The 23,453-nt window shown below is 36.2% G+C and overlaps 1 protein-coding gene across 1 annotated transcript in view; it reads left to right on the forward strand.

The window, feature by feature from the left end:
- The window catches only part of HBS1L (HBS1 like translational GTPase), a 58,146-nt gene that overhangs the window by 27,145 nt on the left and 7,548 nt on the right, over positions 1 to 23,453 (forward strand). Inside the window, exons 5-12 of the mRNA XM_014874183.2 lie at positions 5,832 to 5,940; positions 13,893 to 14,149; positions 14,613 to 14,778; positions 15,818 to 15,935; positions 18,494 to 18,640; positions 19,292 to 19,366; positions 20,133 to 20,250; positions 20,435 to 20,503. Of these exons, the coding sequence (XP_014729669.2) occupies positions 5,832 to 5,940; positions 13,893 to 14,149; positions 14,613 to 14,778; positions 15,818 to 15,935; positions 18,494 to 18,640; positions 19,292 to 19,366; positions 20,133 to 20,250; positions 20,435 to 20,503 (1,059 nt within the window). The remainder of the gene's footprint in view (positions 1 to 5,831; positions 5,941 to 13,892; positions 14,150 to 14,612; positions 14,779 to 15,817; positions 15,936 to 18,493; positions 18,641 to 19,291; positions 19,367 to 20,132; positions 20,251 to 20,434; positions 20,504 to 23,453) is intronic.

Consider the following 23,453-nt stretch of genomic DNA (forward strand, 5'->3'; position numbering starts at 1 on the left):
GAGACTCAGGAATGTCACCACTCAAGAACCTGCTGTATCTCTCTTCCCTCTTACTGTATTAAACCTTAAGAACAAACAAAAAAATTCTTGTAGTTAGGTGCAAATGAACATTTTTATTTTCAGCATTTTTCAGTGAAAATGCCAACTCCCAGTTTCATGAAAAAAAAAATCTTATTCACCATCTGAAACTTTGCAGAGAAGGTAATAGTTATAACAATGAGACCAAGTTACCTGGAAAGCCCCTGACTGTGGTTTCTATTAGGAAATAACCTTTCTTTTAAAAAGAAAAAGTTCAGAGTTCTTGTTTGGAGAATTGTTTTCAGTAATGTCTTTAGAATGGCTGTGTCTCATCACTGGATGGTGACTTAGCAAGTTGCCTTTTCTGTTATTTTGGACTGTTGCATTATTTTTGGAAGTACTGTGGATGTTCAGTAACATCCAGTGGTATATTATGGTTCATAGTAGCATATATGTCATACGGTTTTCTAAAACGGGATATTTTGAACCAGTTCAAATACTGAAATTTGCATATGGAAGGAATTCTGTAAGTTGTAGTTCTCACACATGCAGACTGCAGAAGTTTTTTGGGTGGCTTATGTGATGGGTTTATCAGATATTAATATAAACCCAGATGTAGGTGGGCAAACAGGTGATACATGCTTCTGAGCATGAAATTGTGTAGTATCTACATCTGTTTGACTCACTCATGTGTAGTCAATATTTGAAATATTTTCACAATTATTGGGTCTTAAAAATAGTTTAAAATCATAGTACAGCATATAGGAAGGGAAGTATTATCTTGAGAGGAGGCTCGGTTATTAATTCTGCTTTTCAGACAGAACTGTGTCTTCTCATGGCATGTGCACCAAGCTCATGATGTGGTGCATAAAACCAGTGCCCTGTTTTCTTTTATGTAATTGGTGGCTGTTGCTGTATAATTAGCAGACAGAGGTGTGAGTTGCTTGTTTGTGGTTATATAGAAAGTCTGTAGCAGAGGAAGGGATGCGAACTGTATCTTGTAAATTAGAAAGCATGGTGTTGCATGTGTGGTCTTTTTCACGGCAGTGCTGATTTAGATAGCATTAGGAGGACCTGCTTAAGTAACTTTATTTTGTCTGTCAAGTGTCAGTTAAATATAAGATCCTCAGCCCCATTCAAAATTGCAATAGTATGCAGCTGCCTTCAAGTGCACATCCATTTTTGAAAAGAGAAGATTCAGTATAACCAATAAAAATGTCAAAAGCATTCAAGGGAAAAACTAACTGCAAACTGCCTACAGTTAATTGGAACATAATTCCATTGAAAGTGTGGTTCTTTGCCAGTGCTTATATACCATTAGTAGTTGGTTTATAAGTAGACATGGATTTATTTAAATGGGATTGCCATCTGAAAAAGCATAGGCTCAAGACATGCCTGAATTGACGTTTGTCTTTGTTTTTCAAGCTGATTTCAGGCACATGAAACGTTCTGGTTCATTGTATCAGAAACAGGCTTCTCTGTGCAATGGGGTAGTTCAGTGTAAAGTTTCTGTAGCAATTTAGAGTTTGAGTGAAAGACTACTTGGGAGGAGAAGCTTCGGTGTATAGGAATTTAAAGCAGTGGCATTTTGTTTCTGCTGTTGGAAAGATATGGTCATCTGAACAAAGTCAGTGTGGACTTAAATACCCAGTGCTAGTGTGCATTTCTCCAAATATACCAATATCCATTTGGTATCAACATGTCTTTCTTGAGAGAATGGCTGTTTAACAGACTCCTCTTTTCATTTGCCTCTAAGCTACCTGGGAACAGACTAGACTGTCAATCAACTCTTCCATTTACTGAAACTTTCAATACCTCCCAACAGAATTAGAGAAAAGCTTAATTTTTATCTTCCTGTTGCTTTCACTGTTAAGTATGTATATGAACCAAAAGTGAAAAAAAGGATTTACCAAGCCTGTTATGTTTGATAATGTAGTAAGAGTAATCTTTTGATGTGTTTGTACAGATCTTCTACAGGTACTTACTACTTACAACCAGTTTTAGAAAAGAAGTCCAGAGGGAGTTTCTCACAGTAAAGGAAGATGGTTGACTAAATCTATGTACTTTTGCTATTCCATCTTGAACATCTAGAGAGACTGTGTTAATTTTTAAAGGCTTTCCCAATGTTTTACTTCCTTCCTGCATATGGAAGGAAGTCAGTGTCATGCTCATCATCGTCTATGTTTATCAGCCTGCAGGTACTTTATTGTGCCATCTCATTTTGGAATTGTACTGCTAATAATTTGAAGTTATATCAGGTGTCATTAGTAATACTTTTTGACTAAGTCAGCAATCTGTTAAGTCAGAAGACCAACTGGCAGGCACAGGAAAGGTAAAAACACAGCCAAGAATTAGAAGAGTACTTTGTCAAGGTTGTATTGGAGTAATGGCAGTGCAGGTCTGTCTGTTCCCTTTGGTGTTGGGCTGATCCCAGTTTAGTACTGAGACAAGGTTCATCAGTACACTTTTAGTTTTGTAGTAGTGTTTGACTTGTAGAGGCAGTGTGCTTTAGCCTAGGTACTCTGATGTCACTGCAGTCTAAATATCAAATACCTCTCTGGAAGCTATTTTGCTTAAAATAGGCTAGAAGTTTGGGGTTCTGAACATTCTGAATCATGAGAACTAACATGCTGATAAACCTTTAAGGTTTTACTTTTTAATTTTCAGTTTTAATTTTTATAATTCATAAATGCATACTATGTGTTTCTGTGGAAAGAAAATCTTTAAATTAGTGTTGCATCACTTGGTGCATTTACCTGTAGGGATACACACTTAGATTTACTTCTTGCAGAGTAGTGAAATGTAATGAGGTATTGGGACTTGTTTTGGAGTTTGTGAAAGATGCATCTGTTTTTATTTTATCTGTACTCTTGATTTAGGAAACGTATTGCCATGAATTACCTAGGTATGTGTTTGAGAATGTCTGAATGGCAGTAGGCATGAAGAACCTTATGAAGGCCTTGGCAAAAATCTGTATGTGCTTGTAATCCTTTCCCTTCAGAAGTTTATTTTCCACAGCTGCTCTTGTCATAATCAGATTGGGATTACTGTTTCTACATTTTTTCTGGGTTTGTAGTACACTTCAGTTGCCATAGGGTACCCTGCTTGTAGATTAAGAAGTGTTTTAAGCATTGTATCAGCTTTGTGCATTGACTTCCTTTTAGTTCCAAGGTGCAACTTAAGGATTTGCATGCAATCTGTTAAGTGCCGAATAGCTTTTGCTTTGCCTGCTAGAGCAGATAAGAATTTATCATGCAGTTTTCTCCGGTTCCCTATAGATTAGATAGTAAAGTATACTCCTTTCCCAGCCTTCTGTCCTTTGTAATGAAGCCATAATTATTAATCTTTAATGGCGCCTGCAATGCATAAAAGACAGACTTGGCCCTTATCTCAAATGTGCTGCTTGATTTTATTGTACTTGGTTATAAAAACATTGAAGGCATAAAATTGTATTTGATGCTTCTATCAGTAGTGTTACTAATAATTCTTGCCTTGCCTTTTCATCTGTTTGAATGTCGCCATTCTCGGATTATTTCTATGGTTTGATTTGTCTTTAAATGATCCCAGTCTGCTTCCTTGCTCCACCTATGCTTTAGCATTTATTAATTTATATAATTCTTTATTATTGTTATTGTTACTTATAAAACTAAAGTATATATATAAATAAAGACAAGAAGGCTCCAAACTGTCAGCTTTAATGGACTATTATTTCACTTTCTCTTATTCTTTGTGATTTTAGTTTTGTATATTCTTTCAACTTGTAGTGTTTCCTAGATTCTGGTTTTAACAGTTTTTCTGTCTCAAATACTCCATTTGTTGAATGCATTTAGTCTCCTTGTGCAATTTGACTTGGAGTCTGTGTCAAACACTGCACCATTATTTGTACAGAGTAAAGCTTAATTTTGAAATTAATTTTGATTAGAGAAGATATATTTTGTAAAACCTTTGACTTTTGAACGAATAGATTGCAAGTAATTTCAATTTGATTGGGTTTTTTTGTAATTATTAGTTCCTTGTAGCCAGATTTTGAGTATGATATTTTCTGAGAATTCAGCTTTGAAATGACATGTAAAGCATTCATGTTTACATGTCAGTTGAAAATTATGTCTGCTTGAAAATTATTAGAATTGATGCAGAAAATATCATACTAATTTGGCAACAAAAGTAGTGTAATTTTTACTGTAACTGAAGTGTTTACCTATTAAAAAAATGCTGTAGGTCACCTCTTCAAGAGCTTGAAGATGAAACACAATCTTTGTGCTTAATTAATAGTCTCTGTCCAGTGAGAATTTTATATTCTGAATATTTATATTTGTTTGTTACATGATTTGAGATTCTTGTGAGCCATGCTTTCTGTTGTTGCCTTTATTTCTCTTACTTTTGTTTCGTATTTGTATGCAACTATTAATAAACCACATACAGACTACTTCGTCCAGAGATCTGCAGGTGGCATATAAATAAAATGAGTATCAGCAGATGAGACAAATGAGGGAGATGAAGACCAAGTCATCAGATAAATAAGAATGTCTCCATCTGTATTGTGATTGTTTGATTTTTTTGATTTGCTTTTGTAGACATGTCTGTGGTATTCTGTTTCCTTGCCTGAAATCTTCAGCAGCCTTGACCGCAACCATTTATGTAACCTGCAAACCAATATGATCTTGTGGTTTAAAGGTGTAGCCGTTGTGCTTTAGAAAGAAGTGCAGCATTAACATAAATGAGTAGGGCCAAATGCCTCCAACAGTTCATCCTAATGTAGTATATCTAAAACACTTGAAAGAGTATCTTGGTATTCACTTGACTCTTGAATATACAAGTTGGTCTAATACTGGAAAAGTAGTGGCATTTTTCTAGTTTTTCAGACACACTTTTAGGTAAAGCATGTTTAAAAATTGCAGCTTAATTCTGAATTTGGGCTATTGTTTTGCTTTGTCACGTATAACATCCTTCAGAACACAATGTGCAGCAGGTGTCACAAATGCTGTAAAGCAGGAAGTCTTTTTCCTTGAAGGAAGAAGGGATCCTAACATAATAACAAGGAAACTGTATGAAGAACATGGCTAGTTTGCTTCCTTTATATAAACTCCTCTGCAGAGTAAACTATATATCTTTCTTTTACAGCTTGATAAGAAACTGGTAGCACTGTAGTGCTATTAGTTGTGCAACTGTTTTCACAAAATTAAGAATGAACTTTAATTGTGTGTTCATTTACGTTATGGTAAAAGTTAATACCTTTTAAGTAATTAAGTTTCAAGGTAATAATTTCTAAATAATCTTGAAATTAGCTAGCTTTGGAGTTTTGCTTGGCTTCTTGAGTGTAATTCATTATGAGACAACTCTGTTTTCAGGTTTCAGGGAAGGCCTTGCAGCCCACACATAGCTGGTGCTGCTGCTAGCATTCCCTGAGGTGGACATATTTTTTTGCTTTACAGTGTTAACAGTATTAAGGCAAAAGAAAAACTCTAAAGAAGAGCTAATCCAATTGTTTAGTGAGCACACCTGCAAACTATTTATTTACCTCACATTGCATGAAATGCTTCTGGCGTCCTGCAGAGCTGCTTCTAGTAAAGCTCTTGCATAGTGTAGGTGTCATATGACTGCTTGGAGATCGAGGTGAGATTGTCACAATAGCTCTAACTATAGATTATTTTGATTGATTATATAATATATTCACATAAGACACTGAAATATGAGAATTGGTCATGAAGGACTGGTATCATTGAGTTGGAGAGAGTAATGGGACTTGTTACACTTTATATTTAACACTTGTTATCACAACCTGAAGTTCAAACTTACTTTTTGTCTATTACTAGGAAAAACAAGGGATTCCCAGTCAGCCAGAATGGAATCTGAAATTGTGCCAAAAATTACCAAAATGACAGTGTCTGGAAAGAAACAATCTATGGGATTTGAAGTTCCATGGTAAGCCAAGCCCTCGTACATCAAGGTACATCAGCAGCTCTTCTTTCAGACTGATGCACCTGTAGCGAGTTTTCTTCTTATTTTTTCTATTTTTCATAGCAGTTTTAGTGTCACTCTTCAGAACTAACCATTTCAGCTTCTTGTTTGACTCAGAATTACTTTCAGAATATGGTACCTCACGTTTTGAGTTTAACAAATCCTTTCACTATGAATAGTGTCTAGAGATATCAGGTAGTCAGATTATTTAAACATCCGCTTCATAGAATACTGAACTTTCTTGGTGTTCGTTTATTTTAAATTTAGTTCTCTAAGTGGAATTATGAAATCAATAAATCTTAACTGTAATTGCTTGTTCTTCAAAGGAAGTAATATATTTAAGAATAGTTGATGGGGAAAACAATCACTTATGGCTAAACTTTGCCTTCCTCTGCAGCTTTTATTAACTTCAACAGGTGTGCAGGGTACAACTGTTGTAGAGTTTGGTCCTACTTTGTGCTATATCTAAATTAGAGTGGTTCTAATTTTATCCTGACTTGGAACTGTTGAGGATGTCTCATGAGAGCAAGAAGACAGACATCTGAATCAGAGTCTACCTACAGCAATAGCCAACAGTGAATAGTTAAAGAAATACATAAGGGCAGGCATGTGTGTTGGGAACATGGTCTATGAAATATAATTGTATAGTATTCTGTGGCTCCCCACAATTTTTATTTATTTTTTGGTGTTGTCTCTTTGTATTAAGAATGGTTAATGTATTTTTCTTGCTTAAGTCTCCTCATTCTATTTTTGAACACAGTATTATAATAGTCATCTAAATGTGTGGCAAGAAATTCCATAGTTCATCCTGACGTCAAAAAATTCTCAAGTGCCAACATCCCACACTCATCTTGCAGTGTTTGTAGTTCTGATCTGGAGAGCATTTTGGGGAGTAAGAGGGCAGCACAGTCTTTACCTTGCAGTATCTTGTGTATGTTTGATAACTGAGTGGAAAGGGAGCAGTTTCATTTACTTAGGCACATTTAATACAAGGTGTGAAGCCAATGTCATTATTCCTTTGTGCTGCTAAGTGTTGTTGCTGAAAGACATTACCCTCGATCTCCTTAGATGCAATAAGCTCCAAATAAAAAACTTCTGGGACTTTCAAAATATTTTGTGTGTACTGTTTGAGATTTGCAACATATAAAGGAAGTGTAAAATTTTTTTGTTTTTTTTTTTTTTTTTTTTTTGCTTGCTGTCTACTAAACAGTGACTCTAGGTTTGACAACTAGACTCGTGAAGTTCTGGGCACCTTCATCTCTTATGTTCTTATTAAACTTCTTAGAAGTCGGAGTTTTTCATGGGGACTTTTGTGTAGTAATTTAATTTGGATGGAAGTTTAGAAAAAGAAAGGAAAGTGATTGAAGAAGATCTGCCAGCTAATTTTAAGTAGTTGTGATTGATTATTTTTTAAAAATCTGTTACAATGGCTATTTAAAATGTTTGTTTCTAAAAAAGAGCAAATACAGAATTTTGTATCTCATACTTACTTAGCATGTGTGCCTGCTCCTCAGGAAAGAAGGAGATAAGAAGAATTCTTCCTCATCTGTAGACTAAAGTAATTCTGGGATAGGCTAATAATGACTCAGAATGTGATTAAAGGTGGATGTCTCCAACATGATTCTCAGCCATTCTGCTTCTTTTCAGGGACACTGACACAGTTTGTACCATTCTTACTTACAGTTCAGCAGCAGAAAACAGATTAAGCCCTCCGGACCTGTGGGTAAATCCTTTAGATAAATCCTTAATATTGCTCTTGTGAGACCCCATCTGGAGTGCTGCATTCAGTTCTGGGGTTTTCAGCACAGGAAAGACGTGGACCTACTGGAGAGGGCCCAGAGGAGGCCACCAAGATTATTAGAGGGATGAAGCACCTCTTCTATGAAGACAGCCTGAGAAAGCTGGGATTGCTCAGCCTGAAGAAGAGACTGCTTTGGGGTGACCTTATTGCAGCTTTCCAGTACCTAAAAGGGGTGTGGAAGAAAGATGGGGACAGACATTTTAGGAGGACTTGTTGAGGCAGGACAAAGGGTGTAATGGTTTTTAACTGCAGTAGAGTCTAGATCATATGTCAGGAAGAAGTTTTTTACAGTGAGGGTGTTAAATCACTGGAACAGGTTCTCCAAAGAGGTGATGGATGCCCCACTCATGGAAACTTTCAAAATCAGAGTGGACCAGGCTCTGAACAACCTGATCTAGTTGAAGATGTCCTTGCTTGTTGCAGGGAGTGGGGGTTGGACTAGATGGCCTTTAAAGACCATTTCTAACCTAAACTATTTTATCATTCTGTGGTTGTGAAGATAGTTTTTATTCATCTCACTTAATGCTGAAATACTAATTGAAAACAAATTCTTTTTACTGTAGAAATTGGATATACATTAGGTATTTAGCTTTAAGTGGGAGGAATAGGTAAGAAGTGGAATGATTTGTAAAAGAGCATGAGCTTTGGAGCACAGCCAATCAATGAATATAGAAGAAGATACAATTTAAATGGTAAAGTTACCTGCATGTCTTACAGACCCCTTCAAGGAGTCTGATGAGAGCCTCCTTTCTTCTTTTGTCTAGCAGACTGCTGTGGAGGCACTGCCAAGGCTTATGACCTCGACTTTATAGAAGCAGTGAATCATCTGTTTCAAAACTTGAAAAACAAAACCAAAACATGAACTTCTACCTCAATGCAATGAGTATTAGGATTGATTTTTTTTCTTCTGCAGTTACCTTCTGGATTAATGGCAGGATAAGATAACCATAACCTGTTAAGGAGCAGAAGGAATCTATGTTTCTTAACAGCTAAGAAAGACTTGTTCCTTTGACCCTTGTCATAACTTCTCTGTGTTCTTGTTTCATTGTAAATTTACTGCAGGATGTTTATAATAATACAGGTTTTTAAGTACATAGTTTGTCACTGACCAAAAGCACCAGTATAAATTACTCAGCGCATTCTAAATGGATTTTAAAACATCTGTAACTGTGTCCCCTACTTTTACCCCAAAATATTTGTATGGTGCTGATGCAGATACCATTAGAAGGAAATTGTATAGCACATATGAACTAGTTTTTGTTGTTGCCCATATGGGATCTTGAAGGTAATTTTTGGACCATGTTTTTAAAAGAAGCAGCTTTGTGCATTAGCAAAAAAACCCATTCTTTGACTAACTATTAAGTCTATGATTGAGTCTTGCTATGAGGTATAACCTCATATTAACCAGTGAATCTTATTTGAAATGGATGGATTATTATCAGTCTTTAATTGCTTTGGGCATTGATTGCCATTGTTGCTGGGTATTCTTAGTGGGATTGTCAATGGAAAATGGAGTTTGCTGGTAAATTGTTGCTCTAGCAAAACTGTTTACTGGCCTTTTTCCTTCTGTTAAGTAATAAAGGAAGCCAAAAGAGTTGTGACCAAAAAAGGGTCGATTATTTTAACTAGTCTGACCAATATTTTGTAATTAATAATTCTGAAAGGGGAAATAAATGTAGACATTTCTGTAATGACTGTAAGTACTCCGAAAGAGTCGGTTGTGTAAAAATAATTCTCCCAGCATCCAGACTAGAAGGTTGAAAATAATGTTTAAAAGCTAAATTCTAAAGAGTTAATACTGAGCAGATGAGCTTTCAGGTTCCTCTTTGAATGTGTGGTGGTATGAACCTTTCAATACTTGTGGGAGATCGAATGCCTTCTAACATGTCTTATAATGATACATGTTGTATGTGTTAATATTCCCCAGAAAACAGTAACGTAACCATAACATTTCATTCAGTTTACTGTTATGATCCTTGTTGGCAAGACAGCATAGGAAGTTTCTGGCCTAGCAGTTTTAATTTTGACTAAATGTTGGTCCTTGCCAGGCTTTGTCTGCTGATTTTCAAAAGACCTGTGGTAGACTGTTTTGACATTTGAGCCTGAATTACTGATGGTCAAGCTTTCTTGAGTGCATCATCTCAGTGCGCATGCAAGGTTCATAATAGTTCTGTCCTTTCAAAGAAGTTGAGTTGCATAATCAGTCAATGGCTCCATGTTACTAGACAGCAGTGGTTGGCAAGCTGAGACTGCTCTTGATAGTTCCATCAAGGTCTCAAACAAGGATGCAAGCAATGGTTTAAGAAATGGTCTTCTTCCAATATAAATTTTCCGTCATATAGTAGGTTGTCATGGCTCAGACCAAGCTGGAACTTTGCTACCAAAGATGCTTTCTAGTGCAGTTGACCTCAACTTATATTCTCAACTGCCTGCACTAGTGACATGCTAGGTACTGCCTTCTGAAAGGAATTTTCAGTTCAGTAATTTTGAAAAACCTTGTGGGAAGAGACTAGCTGAAGAGCGTTTCCAATGTCATTCATTTTGTCAGAAATGGAGCTCATTAGTATTTTTATGAGCCATTATCAAGCTTTCAATAAAATACTCATCTGGTTGCCATGAAGCATAACTAACTGTCAGGGTCTTACTGTTGCATTTCTCTTCATGTACTTCCATGAGACTGGAATTTAATCTGCTCACTTTTCTGTTTAGGTACCTAACAATAAACTTGCTCTCCTTTTCCCTGACACTGGTCAGCAAACACCTGAATTGTGTTGTTAGGGTTACTCTGTAAGTAGATCATATGCTCTGTCCATTGTGATGTTTCTGCTCTGAAATGGCAAGTCTAGGTTTATTGTGGCACAAGTTGTTTCCAGGTTTCCAAAATACAGTAATATCTAAAAGTTTTAAACTCTAGCAGTGTACTGACTGTTCAAACACTGTACCCTTGAAAAAGTAGCAAGGCCTAATGATGGCTGGAGCCCTGTTTCATTCATTTCATTTGTATTTAGCACTTTTTCTTAGCACCACCCAAAATAAAAGCTGTTTGGCAGCCTTAAGCAGTGGTGATTACAAAAAAAGCTATGTAGAAATGAGAGTACTTTTTCTCTCTGGCAGTAACTATGGTTCTTTCAGATGCTGTAATTAGTTTGAATCCTACCACACAAAATCCATCCTGTTTTGGGGAATCCTTACTGACATAGGGTTTGGCCTGTAGGAAGATCTTAGCATCTGAGATTAGAAAAATAATCATTACCTAGTTTAACGAAATAAAATTTAGAGGCTTACAAATAACCTCTTATCTGTTAATAGCCTGATGTGACAATGCTTGAATATATTTTGGAAAGTTATAGAAAAATATGAGAGTTATGGTTTTGGGTCACATTACTTTCAGCTTCATCTAAATAACTCCCTTTTAATTTTTTTTTTCACTTGAAAATTTGGTTTGGGAAGAAATGCAGACCCTGAAAAGGAGAGAAAGCTATTGCCAGCTGTAAAAGCTGCTTTGATACGTACGACTTCTTATACAAATAGTTTTCTCCAGAACTTCAAATATTAGACTTTCAAGGAAGAAAACTTGATACTAATGTAAAATATCATATTTGCATTTCAGTGTGACCTTTGCGTATTGGCACTAGGCCTGATATTCAATGTGAGCATGCTAGATATTTTGCTGAGAGTGAAGTGAAGCTTGTCTGAAAAAAGGGAAAAAGATGGAAGAGTCTTAATCTTGATGAACGTCATCTAATGCAAATTAATTGTAAATACATGAGGCTCTCTTAAATGATTGATATATTATTAATATAATAGTATTTGATTAAATAACAAAAATTATTTGGTATACTTTACATCATTCAGATGATTTTAATACGTCATTAAAATATGTTGAAAACTTTGTTGCCAAAATTCTCGGTATATTTACCCTCTATCAGCTTGATTGTTTCCAGTCTGTTTTTATGAAATAAAATTTCCCTGCAGGGACATTGGAGAAAATAATTGGTTTGCCATTCCAAAGTAGATTTTCAGCTGAAATTTAATGTACTATTTAAGGAATTTTAAAGACAGAACCTTCTCTTCAGCCTCATAGAAATGCACTTACCTTTTCTAGTAAAAGAAAGCATAAATAGTTGTAGTGACTTTTCTTCTCTGTGGAATAATTAGTGTGTAATCAACTTTCTTCACTGCTACACGTAAAGCAATGATGACCAACTATTGTTTTGATTTAGAGAATCAAGTGTTAAAGGTTATTCAGTTTGTCAAGCTGCAATGCTGTCTGTAACATTGGGGTGATAATAGGTGATACAGAACAGTTGGCTTTGTAGTGTGAATTCTAGAATGTCAAGACTGTGTGACCTAAGGCAGTAGTTTGATAGAAACTTGTCCTTCTCCTACAAGTGGTTTAGAATATTTTGATAGAGTGACTTCTTTTTAGAAAAGACTTGAATACAAAAATATAAATAAGACTTTATACATCTATATTTTATTTAATATCAAATAGACTTTATACAGAATTGTCTGTCCATTATGCAGAAGCACAGGTACCATCTATACCCCTCCAACCATCATGGCTGGCATAAAACAGGTTGTTTGTTTTTGGGAAGGATGCCTGGGTATCCAGTCTTGAGGCAAGAACCTGCTGACCTTGGGTTTTGGAACTGTAGCCAAAAAAAAGTGTGTTCGAATTTCTGCTTTGGTCTCAACAATCAAGAGAAAAACTTGGCTTTGGGCCTTATGAAAAGGTGTCAAAATCAGTCTGCTGCAGTACTGATAACACAGTTGGTTTCTGAAACTGTGGGGAAGAAGGGAAAGCCATAAAATGTCCCACGTTACTTAGTGCTGTACTGAGAAGCTTTAGTTTGCGTTTCATCTAAACATTTAAAATGTTCAATTTTTTAAATCATAACTCTTCAACAGCTTTATTTAGTAGACTAACGTGTTAAGACTGTGTTGTTCCATGAGATCTATGTAATGGAAAGGGACTAACGCAGTGCAAATACTCCTACGCAGACAGAAAATGAGAAGTAATGTCAAGTAAAAGCTGAGATGTCACAATGTGGGCTTCTAAAGTATCAAAACAAATAGTTTTGTTTGTAGAAGTTGAAAAGATTAAAACTGGGTAGTTAATTTTGGCATGTAAACAGAAAGTGGAGAGTGAAGATTTCACTGTGGATGTGGAAACACTTGACTCTGAGAGCCTGCAGGAACCTGTTCTAGAGAAAGCAGTCTGCAGCATGATGGTACTGTTCTTGTTTCTTGTATTAATGCCTCACCATGCAGCTCTGTCGGGCAGTAAGAAAGCTTTTGCTGTCTTTAAAATGTTGCTTAGTGTTTGTTTTTAGTGATCATCTTTGCTATGACAGGTAAATATTGTATATGCTCAGAAAACTTTGTGTAAATCAGGAAAATGTATTCATTTACAAAATGCGGATAAAAGGAGAGAATGTAAGAAAATAATACATTTAGGATTATTTACCATTAGGATTAATATGGTTATCTGTGGGAGAGCAGGGTGTCAGAAAAAAGGAGTTTGAGAATCCAAATCTCTTTAGTCCTGGGTTTCTTGTTTGATGAATGAAACAAATTTTTCAGTATTGATAAATCTTAACTCATCTGTTATAGTTCTATATAAGCATTGCACTTCAAATTACAGCTTACATGTGCTTAATATCAACTCTTTATGTTATATTACTGTTCTCAGAATAAAACATTGCTATGTTTAACTGTAGTAATGGTACTGTACGTGGAAACTGTTTCAGGATCTGTGCTTCAAAGTTTACTTGGGCTCTTAGTTCAGAGGAAACCTGCTCTGTGGTAGTTCTGCATAATTGTCCTTTCCCTTCCTGTTAAAGGAGGGGTCTATGGAAAGCTTGTTTATCTGTTTCATATATTTTACAACATTTCTTCTTATCTTGCTTTTGTAAACAGTGCTGCTTTTCAGACAAGATGTTCAGAGCTGGTATCTGTGCAGTTTTTATCCAGCTACTTATCAGTTCCACCTTAATGGGCTTATCACATTCTCCTTGGGGCTTACAGGATAGTGAAGGGAAAACTCAATTTCTCTCTCCTATTTCTATGTCTTCTTTGCCATTTGCATTCTTTGTTTTCTTTTTTCCCCTAGTGCAATTGCTGAGGAAAATGGCCACACCAATACACCTCAGAAAGGACTGTTACCTGAAGATGCCAGTGTAGCTTCTGGGGTACTTGAGGCTGCCTCAAAATCTATTCTTTCACCCCAAGTAGTGCATGTTTCAGAAGAGCAGAATATGGTGCCTACTCCAGCAAAAAAGTCAAGCAAGGCAAAACCACAAATAGATGTGAAAGCAGAGTTGGAGAAGAGACAAGGAGGAAAGCAACTGCTGAATTTGGTGGTAATAGGTAATACTGTTAAGTTACATTTCTGACAAACATAAAGTTTAAAAACTGTGTTGATTGAATCTGGAAGTGATACAGAAGCAAAACTGTCCTCAGTCCAGGGAAGGAAAATCTCCTACTGTTCGTTTTCAGTTGAATCTGCATTTTTTGGAGGGAGTGCATTCTGATGTCTTTGACTTGGGCAGTGAGGTTGACTTAGCATCCCTTTGAGCATACAGAACATGTTTGATTTGGTTTCATTGCTGTAGAGTGTTCTTTTTAGCATAAATTTGGAGACGCTCTATGGCTGTCATGCTAACTGGCTGTTACAATAAACTGTCTTCCTGTGTCTGTGTCTCACAGGATTATGAAGTTCTAGAGATTACAGAAGCATTATCAGTGCATGTGATGTTCATATGTTTAGTATATTTCTTGTGCTATACCTAAATTGCAAAAATGAGTAAAATGGCTTTATTTTCTTCCACAGGACATGTTGATGCAGGCAAAAGTACTTTAATGGGTCATTTGCTTTACCTTTTGGGAAATGTGAATAAAAGAACTATGCACAAATATGAACAGGAATCTAAAAAGGCTGGTAAAGCTTCCTTTGCCTATGCATGGGTCTTGGATGAAACTGGTGAAGAAAGAGAAAGGTAGAAATACATTTTGATGGGAGTTGCCTCTTTTTTTCTGTGAAAGAACGGCATTTGTTAGAAAATATTAGTCTGATAAACTAAGCATTGAAATGTCAGTTCGTCATGTGTGACTTACATTACTTTAAAAATAAAATCTAGAAATTAATTAAATTAACAATTGTATGCTTTATAAAAAGCCTTTATTGATTTGAAATATGAAATTTAAAATTACATTTTTATATTGAAGTGAGTTTGCTGAATTAGTATTTTTGTTTGATTCTGTTTTCTCTTTGCTCTGAGTTTTTTATTTAAAAAAAACCAACTTTCTGGAGTCATCTGTAAATGTTTGGGATTTTGGAGGGCTTATTTTGTTGTTGGGATTTTTTGGTGATTGGAAGTAGCATGCTAAAAGTATCTGCTACTACAAGATGTTTTGTCCCTTGGAAGTTCTATGTGTCTTTACTGTCTGTAAAGGGAGATGCAGATGACTTAACACAGATACAGACATGTGTATGGTAGGTATTTGCATTTGATGAGATGGATCCTATCCTTTGTGTCATGCAGAACATGTGGAGGTTAGTGAGATGTGGAACTGAGTCCAAGTGTGTTGTGATCCTTCATTGGCAGTCAGGAGTTCTGCCTGTGGATCTTTGCAAATGTGTAACTGTATCTCTACAGTCCTATACCACCTATTTTTTTTTAAACTCGGCTATGTTTCTCTTACTCTGATACCCGAAGAACTAAATATCAAAAGTATAATTAGTAGTGATTTAAATATGCAGTTCAGTTTTCATGTTCTCACTGTGCTTGTTGGGACACAATCTATGGGTGCATGGTAGTACTGGGAATTCTGAGTATTTTTCTTCATCGCTGGATTTACTAAATGCAGCTCTGGAGGTCTACTCTTCCAACATGCAGATATCCCTATGGTGAAGGCTAAATCAGGGAAAGCTATGAAGTGTATAATTTCATGGTTGTCTTTTTAATAGCTTACTTTATATCTCTGTGAAGTTTTAAAGCAGTTTTAATGGTGCGTTGCATGTATGCTTTGTTTAAGGGGAGTGACCATGGATGTGGGTATGACCAAATTCGAGACACCAACTAAAGTAATTACACTGATGGATGCTCCAGGCCACAAAGACTTCATTCCAAATATGATCACAGGAGCTGCGCAGGTAAAGATGGTCTAAAATGCTTTTTCCAATATCGGTATTATTTTAAAATTCTTCATAATTTTTTTTTTCTTTTAAAATCTAAGATGGAATGGAATCATTGATGGTGTTAATATAACTTTGCATTTTCTAAACTTAAAAAAGAATGTGTTTGTTACACATTAAAGGTGGTTACTTTTTTGATGTTAATGTTTAGGAGGAGGGTTTTATTATGCAAGTAATTTAATAGTAAATTTCAGTTTGATAAAATCAGATTTGAGCTTTGAAAGCTATTCAGATGTGGTATATAGCTACTCAATGAGTAGTTCTGGGAAAGTCTTGCTGTAGGTTGATTTTAAGTGATTTTGAGCTTAAAGAAGGATTTATAGGTCAAGCAAAACACGTTTTTCTGCTTTATAGGGTATTTTATAGGGGATAAGAAAACAGATATAGTTTATACAGGATGCATCCATCTGCATTCATGCCACTTGTTTTAGCAACAGTAGGTGAAGTCAAAAGCATTGGACACTACCTATTGAATTCAGTATGGCACTTACCAGTCTCCTATAGATTAGTTATTTGTGGAAACAATACCTCAGAGGTGGGGGGAAGATAACATGGTTACATGATACAAAAAGAGTGATTTTTTAAATTTTTTTTTTCACTTATGGGCACCCTTCTTTAAACAATAAAATTGATTCTTCAAAGTAGAGATTTAATCAATTTTTTTCCCAAAGCTAAGCTGTGTATAGGTTTTTGCTTTGTGTGTGTCATAACTGTTTGAAATACGGGTTATATCTTAAGATCTGTTTTGAGTATTTGGATGAGTACTGCTAGTATGATCTTACTAGATAGAGAACTGCACTGTAGGAAGACTGGTTTGTCCCTGGTTCTGCTTTAGCTCTGAAGCAGAGCCTAGGTGAGAATTTAGACCTTGTGACCCAGTGGTTAGGCTGCAAAAATAGTCAGAAGTTTGCAAATTATGGCGTAGTGTTTGTACAGCCATCTATATGACAGAATATGTGTTGTAGCAATTTTATGAGTTCTAAAATTAGAAGTGAATCTTTAGTTTCAGAGCAGTGGAAAATGTTGACTCAGATGTGCTATTTCTTTACAATTGTTAAAATAGTTTTTTCTTTGAGGGGAAAGGTAACACAAGCAGAAGTTTTAAGAGAAGAGTTGCAGAACCCCAAGCAGTTGTATCAGTTCACCAGAAGATAAGGCTGACCGAATAAAGCTTGATATCTCTGTTCCAGCTCTCAGGGTGATGAGGGGCTGGTCTGTTCTGGAACCTGTTAAGGAATCATTGAAACTTTGCAACTTTCTGTTGCCTGTTAGATTAGGCTCAGTGCTGAAGCAATGGCTGGAAATGGCTTTAGTGCCTTTTTATTGTGGAGAATGCTGTTAGGAGGTGAATCCCCAACTGCTGTTATGCAAAATGCAAATCAACCTTATCAAGGCCAGCATCTGGCCTTTGATACGCATTCAGTAAGTCCTGAGGTGCTGTTTTTATACTTTATAATGTAGAAAATGCAGGATGTCTTTTTTTTTTCTTGAACGAGAAGTTCATTGCAATGCACTTCTCAGGCTGGGAGCTCTGAGGAAATTCATCAGTCATCCTTTTCCTGTTCTCACACTCCTGCTGTCTCTGAGCTTGGGGATTTCATGCCTAGGATGAGGTGAGGGAAGTTCAGAGACAGGACTCTGTTCCTTTTCCTGGAATTCAGAAGCGTAAGCATTTAAGAAGAGAGGGAAAGTGCCACTTTTTCTTATCTTTTTCCATTATGCCCATCTTCTCAGTCCTCTGAAATTGTCTTACACCTGCCTGCTGGCACCAGTACCTTTGTTGTTCACATCTGTTGTCATCACTTAGTACATGATGATGATCTAACTGGCAATTACTTACCAAAGCAGGAAAAGTACAAGAAATATTAGCAGCATTTAAGGCTAACAGTAAGATCTGTGTTTTTCCCAATAATTACATGCTGACTTTTGTGCAGTGCTGTGGACTATTTGCTCTTAATGCTTTGACAGAGGGTTTGTCTAGGTGATAAAATAGGTGTCTTTTGATTTTGGCATGCTCCAGTGTGTCGAGTGGACTGTGAAGCATTCACATCCAGCAGTCAACTGTACAGTACAACTGGTAGTCCCAGTTGTATAGTGTGGTGATTTGTTTGTAATTTTTGCAGCTTCTAAGAAGGTGTACAGACTGAGGCAGAGAGAACTAGACATTGTACTCATACATTGTGTTCTAAAGCTTCTGAGCATAGGCTACTTTTGTTGAGATCTGTGCAGCATCCACAGTGGGTAGATTGAAGGGGACAGGTTCCCCAAAACAGCAGTTGTCCTGTGTTTAACCAGGAGGAGCTGGTTTATGACATAAGAAGACATAGTGCCATACTGTCTCACCAAAGTGGGTATGATACAGATGGGACTGAGCAGTTCCAATTATGTTTGGAGCACATCAGGATTTCTCCTACATAAAGTACATTTTGTGTGAAATGGTACTGATTGAGGTATTTACCCAGATTATTTCCACCTCTTAACCTCTTTTGACTTTTTTTTTTTTCTTTATAATGTAGGCTGATGTGGCAATTTTGGTTGTGGATGCCAGCAGAGGAGAGTTTGAGGCAGGGTTTGAGACTGGTGGACAAACACGAGAACATGGATTATTAGTGCGCTCTCTTGGAGTGACACAGTTGGCTGTTGCAGTCAATAAAATGGATCAGGTACACATTTAATCTCTTCATTCAAGTGAAGGGCTTCTGTCTAGATTTGTGGATATTAAGTTTAAGGATCAGTATTGTGAAACTAATAAGAAAGCATTATTTCTTTGCTTCCCTGCTTTGTCCCTTATGTTTAGACTTTATAATGCCATTCTTTTTATTTTTGGGTGTATTTTCAAAGCACACAGAAGGTTAATTTTGGTGCTAAAATGAGCAGAGGTCCCTTTTGTACTTGTGGAAATCTCACATAACAGTTGATCTCACTGGCATCTGTAAGATCGTCTTCATGGTCATTCAGGTCAAGACCTGAATAGTTTTATTTAAATGTGTAAAGTTTGCTAAAGATTACTATTTATGTTCTAAGTTACTACTGTATTGAATATATCTTGCTGAATCTGAATTTTGTGTAAATTTTTTTTAAAAAGCTACTGTTGAAATTAAAAGGGCTTACAATTTTAGTGGTGTGTTGTTTGTGATCAGTAATTGCTAATGTGTATGCTCTTATATATTCAAGTATGAATGCACCTGGAAATCTCATGTTTATAAATACACATCTGTTTCTACTACAGAATTGATGACATGCAGCTGTATGTTCAAATCATGGTTAAAAATCTATCATTCTATTATCAGATCATAATCTGTGCTTTATTTTAGGTCAATTGGCAACAGGAAAGATTTCAGGAAATTACAAGTAAGCTTGGCCAATTTCTTAAGCAAGCTGGCTTTAAGGTAATATATTTGTGAGGCCTTTGTTGCTTTGTTCAAGCATTTGGGTGGGATGAGCTTTTCCTACAGTCAGGTTATTTTGTGTCACCTCCTGCTACTGCTATGTGCACATAATGTGGCACATTTCTTTTCTTCCTAGTAGGGTGATACTGAGTCCTGCGTAAGGGCAGTCAGTTCTTTAATACTGTTTGTATCATCACCTTTGTTTAGGTCTATTGGATCTTTGGGGTACTCAGACCACTTGTAGTTTCTTGGGATTCTTGTCGACAAAGCAGAAGAGACCAAGAATGGTCTATCCTAATGTTCAAGATTGCATGAATGACAATAGAGAGTTTTATACTGGAGCAGGTGTCAGTGTGGATTATGAGCTCATGAGAACCCTCCTCTCGTGTTTTCTCAGTTCCAACTACTATTCATTTGGACTGGCTGTGGTCTTCCTGCAATCCCTATGCATAAAGCAGCAATTCAAACCAAAGTTTTGCCTGTCAAACACGGAGGAGTTTGTTACCTGAACTCAGTTTCTAGTTGCCATCATTGATACCATCATAGTGAAGGTTCTCCAACTCTTTGTTGGAGCAGAGTGATCAGGCAAGAGGTCACTACAAAGGAAATGATCCACTGAGTAACCTGCCTTCTCCAGGGGAAATACGAATGTGACATCTATTCTTTTAAAGTTTAGATGCTAACATTGAAAAATGCACTTCTTGCTTCTGCTAGGAGATTCTGTTGTTAATATATGCTTCACATCTGTTTGTTTTCTATTTATTAGGAATCAGATGTGGCTTATATCCCAACAAGTGGCCTTGGTGGTGAAAATCTAGTCACAAGGGGTCAGTCAAGTGACCTCACACAATGGTATAAAGGGAACTGTTTGTTAGAGCAAATTGGTAGGTGCAATTTTCGTCTTTTAAAATAATACATCTTAGTCCTGTGTGTGTTAAAACTTTTCTTTTGGGGAAAACATGAGACAAAGTTATTGGAATGCACCATAATTAATTTCTCTAACTGAGAAGTTGACGAGATAGTTGTTACATACAGATGTTCTAAAAGATCTTATCCATTTATTTGCAGATTCTTTCAAGCCACCACAGAGATCAGTGGATAAACCATTTAGACTGTGTGTTGCTGATGTTTTTAAAGGTTGGTTGTTTTTAAAATATTTTTACCAACATTTCACTGATATTTAGCACAAGTTAAAAAATGCTGTCAAAATAAGACTTAAAGTTGGAACTTCATGTGTACTCCTGGACCAGAATAGTACATTTTCAACCAACTTGCCAAATTTTAAATAGTACTGCTAAAGGTGAGACACACTGGAGAAGAAATTGAGGAAGATAATCTGCATGACCAGTTATTTTTCTGTGTAATGAGTTCATGGTTCTGTGGGACAGAATGTGGGACTTTCCCAAACTAGTTCTGCTGGACTAAATCAAGATCTCTCAAACTTTTTATGAGTGTGGCTTTGGGGTCTTTTGCTTTCTAGTCCTAGATTTTAAACAAGTTTGTCTTGTTCCTTTTCTGTTCATTGTTGTAGTTGTGAATAGTGATACATTCCTTAATTTTTCATAAAAATTTGAGCAGGTGAGATGGAAGAAAATGGTGGTGGTAAGACTGTTACAACCAGCCAAGGATTTAAGGAAGTGAACTATTCCCTAGCATTAATAAAGATAGGAACAGCAAGAACTATAACAAATTCTTATTTTCATTGTCTGATGAAAATAGACTGCCTTGAGCCTGTAAGATTTTCATGGTAGACTTGATTTTTTTTCCATTTAGTCACTTACAATTGCAGGTAACTTAGAAGAAATAAGGCTTCTGGATTCATCCCATTTGAAACATTTTGTAAGTCCCTTGGGAAATGTTGCAAACTAAATGACAGCATGATTTGAACTGTTGTAAATATTTGTAATCAAATATTATTACTGAAATTCATATTTTAAGAAGTTTTGCTTTCTATTTAAGGTGTTTATAAGGGAAAGTACAAAAAAAATCAGATCAAAATTCTGATTGTAAGTAGTATAAACCTAGAAATACCAGGTTTGTGTAATTTTCATGCGGGTCTTTGAGGCTAGATATTGTGCATGCCTTTGGTTAGCTTATTTAGCTGTAGCCATAATGCTAAATATTGAAAACTTGCATGGGAATTCACCCTAGTGTAATACCACTGGTTTTGTCATCTCTGCCATCTCTGTATTTATTTTTTCTTTTTTAATTTCATGAGCTGTGGGAAAGTGTGTTAGGATTATTGATTGAGATCTTTTAAAAGAATATCACAGCTTTTTAGTGGCAATAATCATTTTTGGGTTGAGCAAAGTTTCACAAAATGAGCAATTTTGACTACATGTATTTTGCTAAAGTATGCGAAAAAATAATTACTTTGGAATGGTCTCAATTTACATAAGGAGGGTTTATCACTAAATGCGGCTTTTTAGGTGTTTTTTTAGGCATTTCTTTTCTTACGTTATGATCTCAAAACTTAATTAACTTTGGTGCCACCAGAGGAAGTAGCTGCAGATACAAGTACATGAAGCAACAGTTGTTCTCAGCTCTGTTCTAGTACCTGTGCATGCTCAGCAGGAGTTGTCCATAGAAGTGTGTAAAAAGTGAGAGTGCTGAGTGTACTCCTACATAGTTTGGAAAACCCCTTTCTCTATTAAGGCTGCTCGCATATGATTCAGCCTCCACTGTCCTCCTAATATTCATTGTCTCCAGGCAAACTATCTCCTGATCTGAGAGTTCCCTGTAAAATCTCTTTGCTGCTGCATCAGTCCCCACTTACCATATTATAATTCTCTCTAGCATATGACTGATCTGACCTTAAAATGCCTTGTCCACCAACCAATCCTGAGGACAAAGAACATGTCCTGGCATAACCCAAATACCAGATGCACAGAAATTGGGCCATTTTTTATGCCCTGATTCTATCCCCCACTCCATTTTGCACTTGCACTGATTTCCGGGGGAGCTGAAGGAACATGACACTTTTAAGGAAGCAGTCAGCATGGGAGTTGAAGCTTCAAAGACCACATTGGTTTACCAAGCCAGACCTGGTGATGATGTGAACAAAAGATAAATGGTTCTCGATTGTGCTTGGGAGTGGTTGAGCATCTGGAATCAGTTCATGTTTCTGGTTGCCACAAGTGCTTGCAAAGCCAACTTCAGGTTGTTTTGTGTGCTGTATTGTGGTGGTGTCTGTAACGTGACTCGGGTATTCTTTTTCTAGCTAGTTATCAGCTTTTACAGTTTCGTGTTTGACATTTGATGTCATCTATTAATTGTCTGTGTTTCGTCTCGTTTGTTGGAATGAATTGATGAAAATTAGCATGCAGGCATACTGCTAATATTTTTCTAGGTAGAAAGATGGAAGCATTCATTACACAGAAGCATTCATCAGTAGCTGTGATGAATGCAAAGAGCAAGTCAGTAGTAAGTGACATCAAGATTTGAGATCAACTTGTTCTTTCAAATTCAGCTTTTAATTCAATATGAGACACAAAATACTAAAATGCTTGCTTGTATCACTGAATTCTGATGTTCAGCAAAAGATTATTTGTTTTTTGTGTGGATACTGAAAATGTCATTGGAGAATCAGTTCAGAGATTTCTTTTTAAACACACCTGCAAACACATGCTAAGAAAATGAGGCATTTGTTAAGGTGTATGTGCATAAATGTGCATGTGTAGCATATGTGGAAAGTAACTGGCATATCATTCAAACGATGAACAGAGTTCTGGGTACTGAAGATGAAAACTTTGCCAATCTTTTATTCAGAAATACTGAAATCATTCCTGTTATAATAGTTTCTTATATTAAATAGAAGTGAATCATTCTTTGACTTTTCCAGGAGTAAAAAGTAATATGCAGACAGAGTCTGTAGGATTCTGGCTGGGTTAAACAGTAAATGGCATAGGAATTTGCACCTGTATGCATGAGAATTATTATGAGAGGTCTATCATATTCTTTTTGTCTGTACTTATAGTGAGAAAGTGCTGAATTAAATAATATTGCTAGAAATTAAGGGGCTTAGTCTAATACTGAAAAAACTGAAAAATATTTCTTTATGTACCTACATTTGTTTAAAGAAGACTAT

The sequence above is a fragment of the Sturnus vulgaris genome, chromosome 3 (genome assembly GCF_052056855.1).
Source record: "Sturnus vulgaris isolate bStuVul1 chromosome 3, bStuVul1.hap1, whole genome shotgun sequence".
NCBI lineage: Eukaryota > Metazoa > Chordata > Aves > Passeriformes > Sturnidae > Sturnus > Sturnus vulgaris.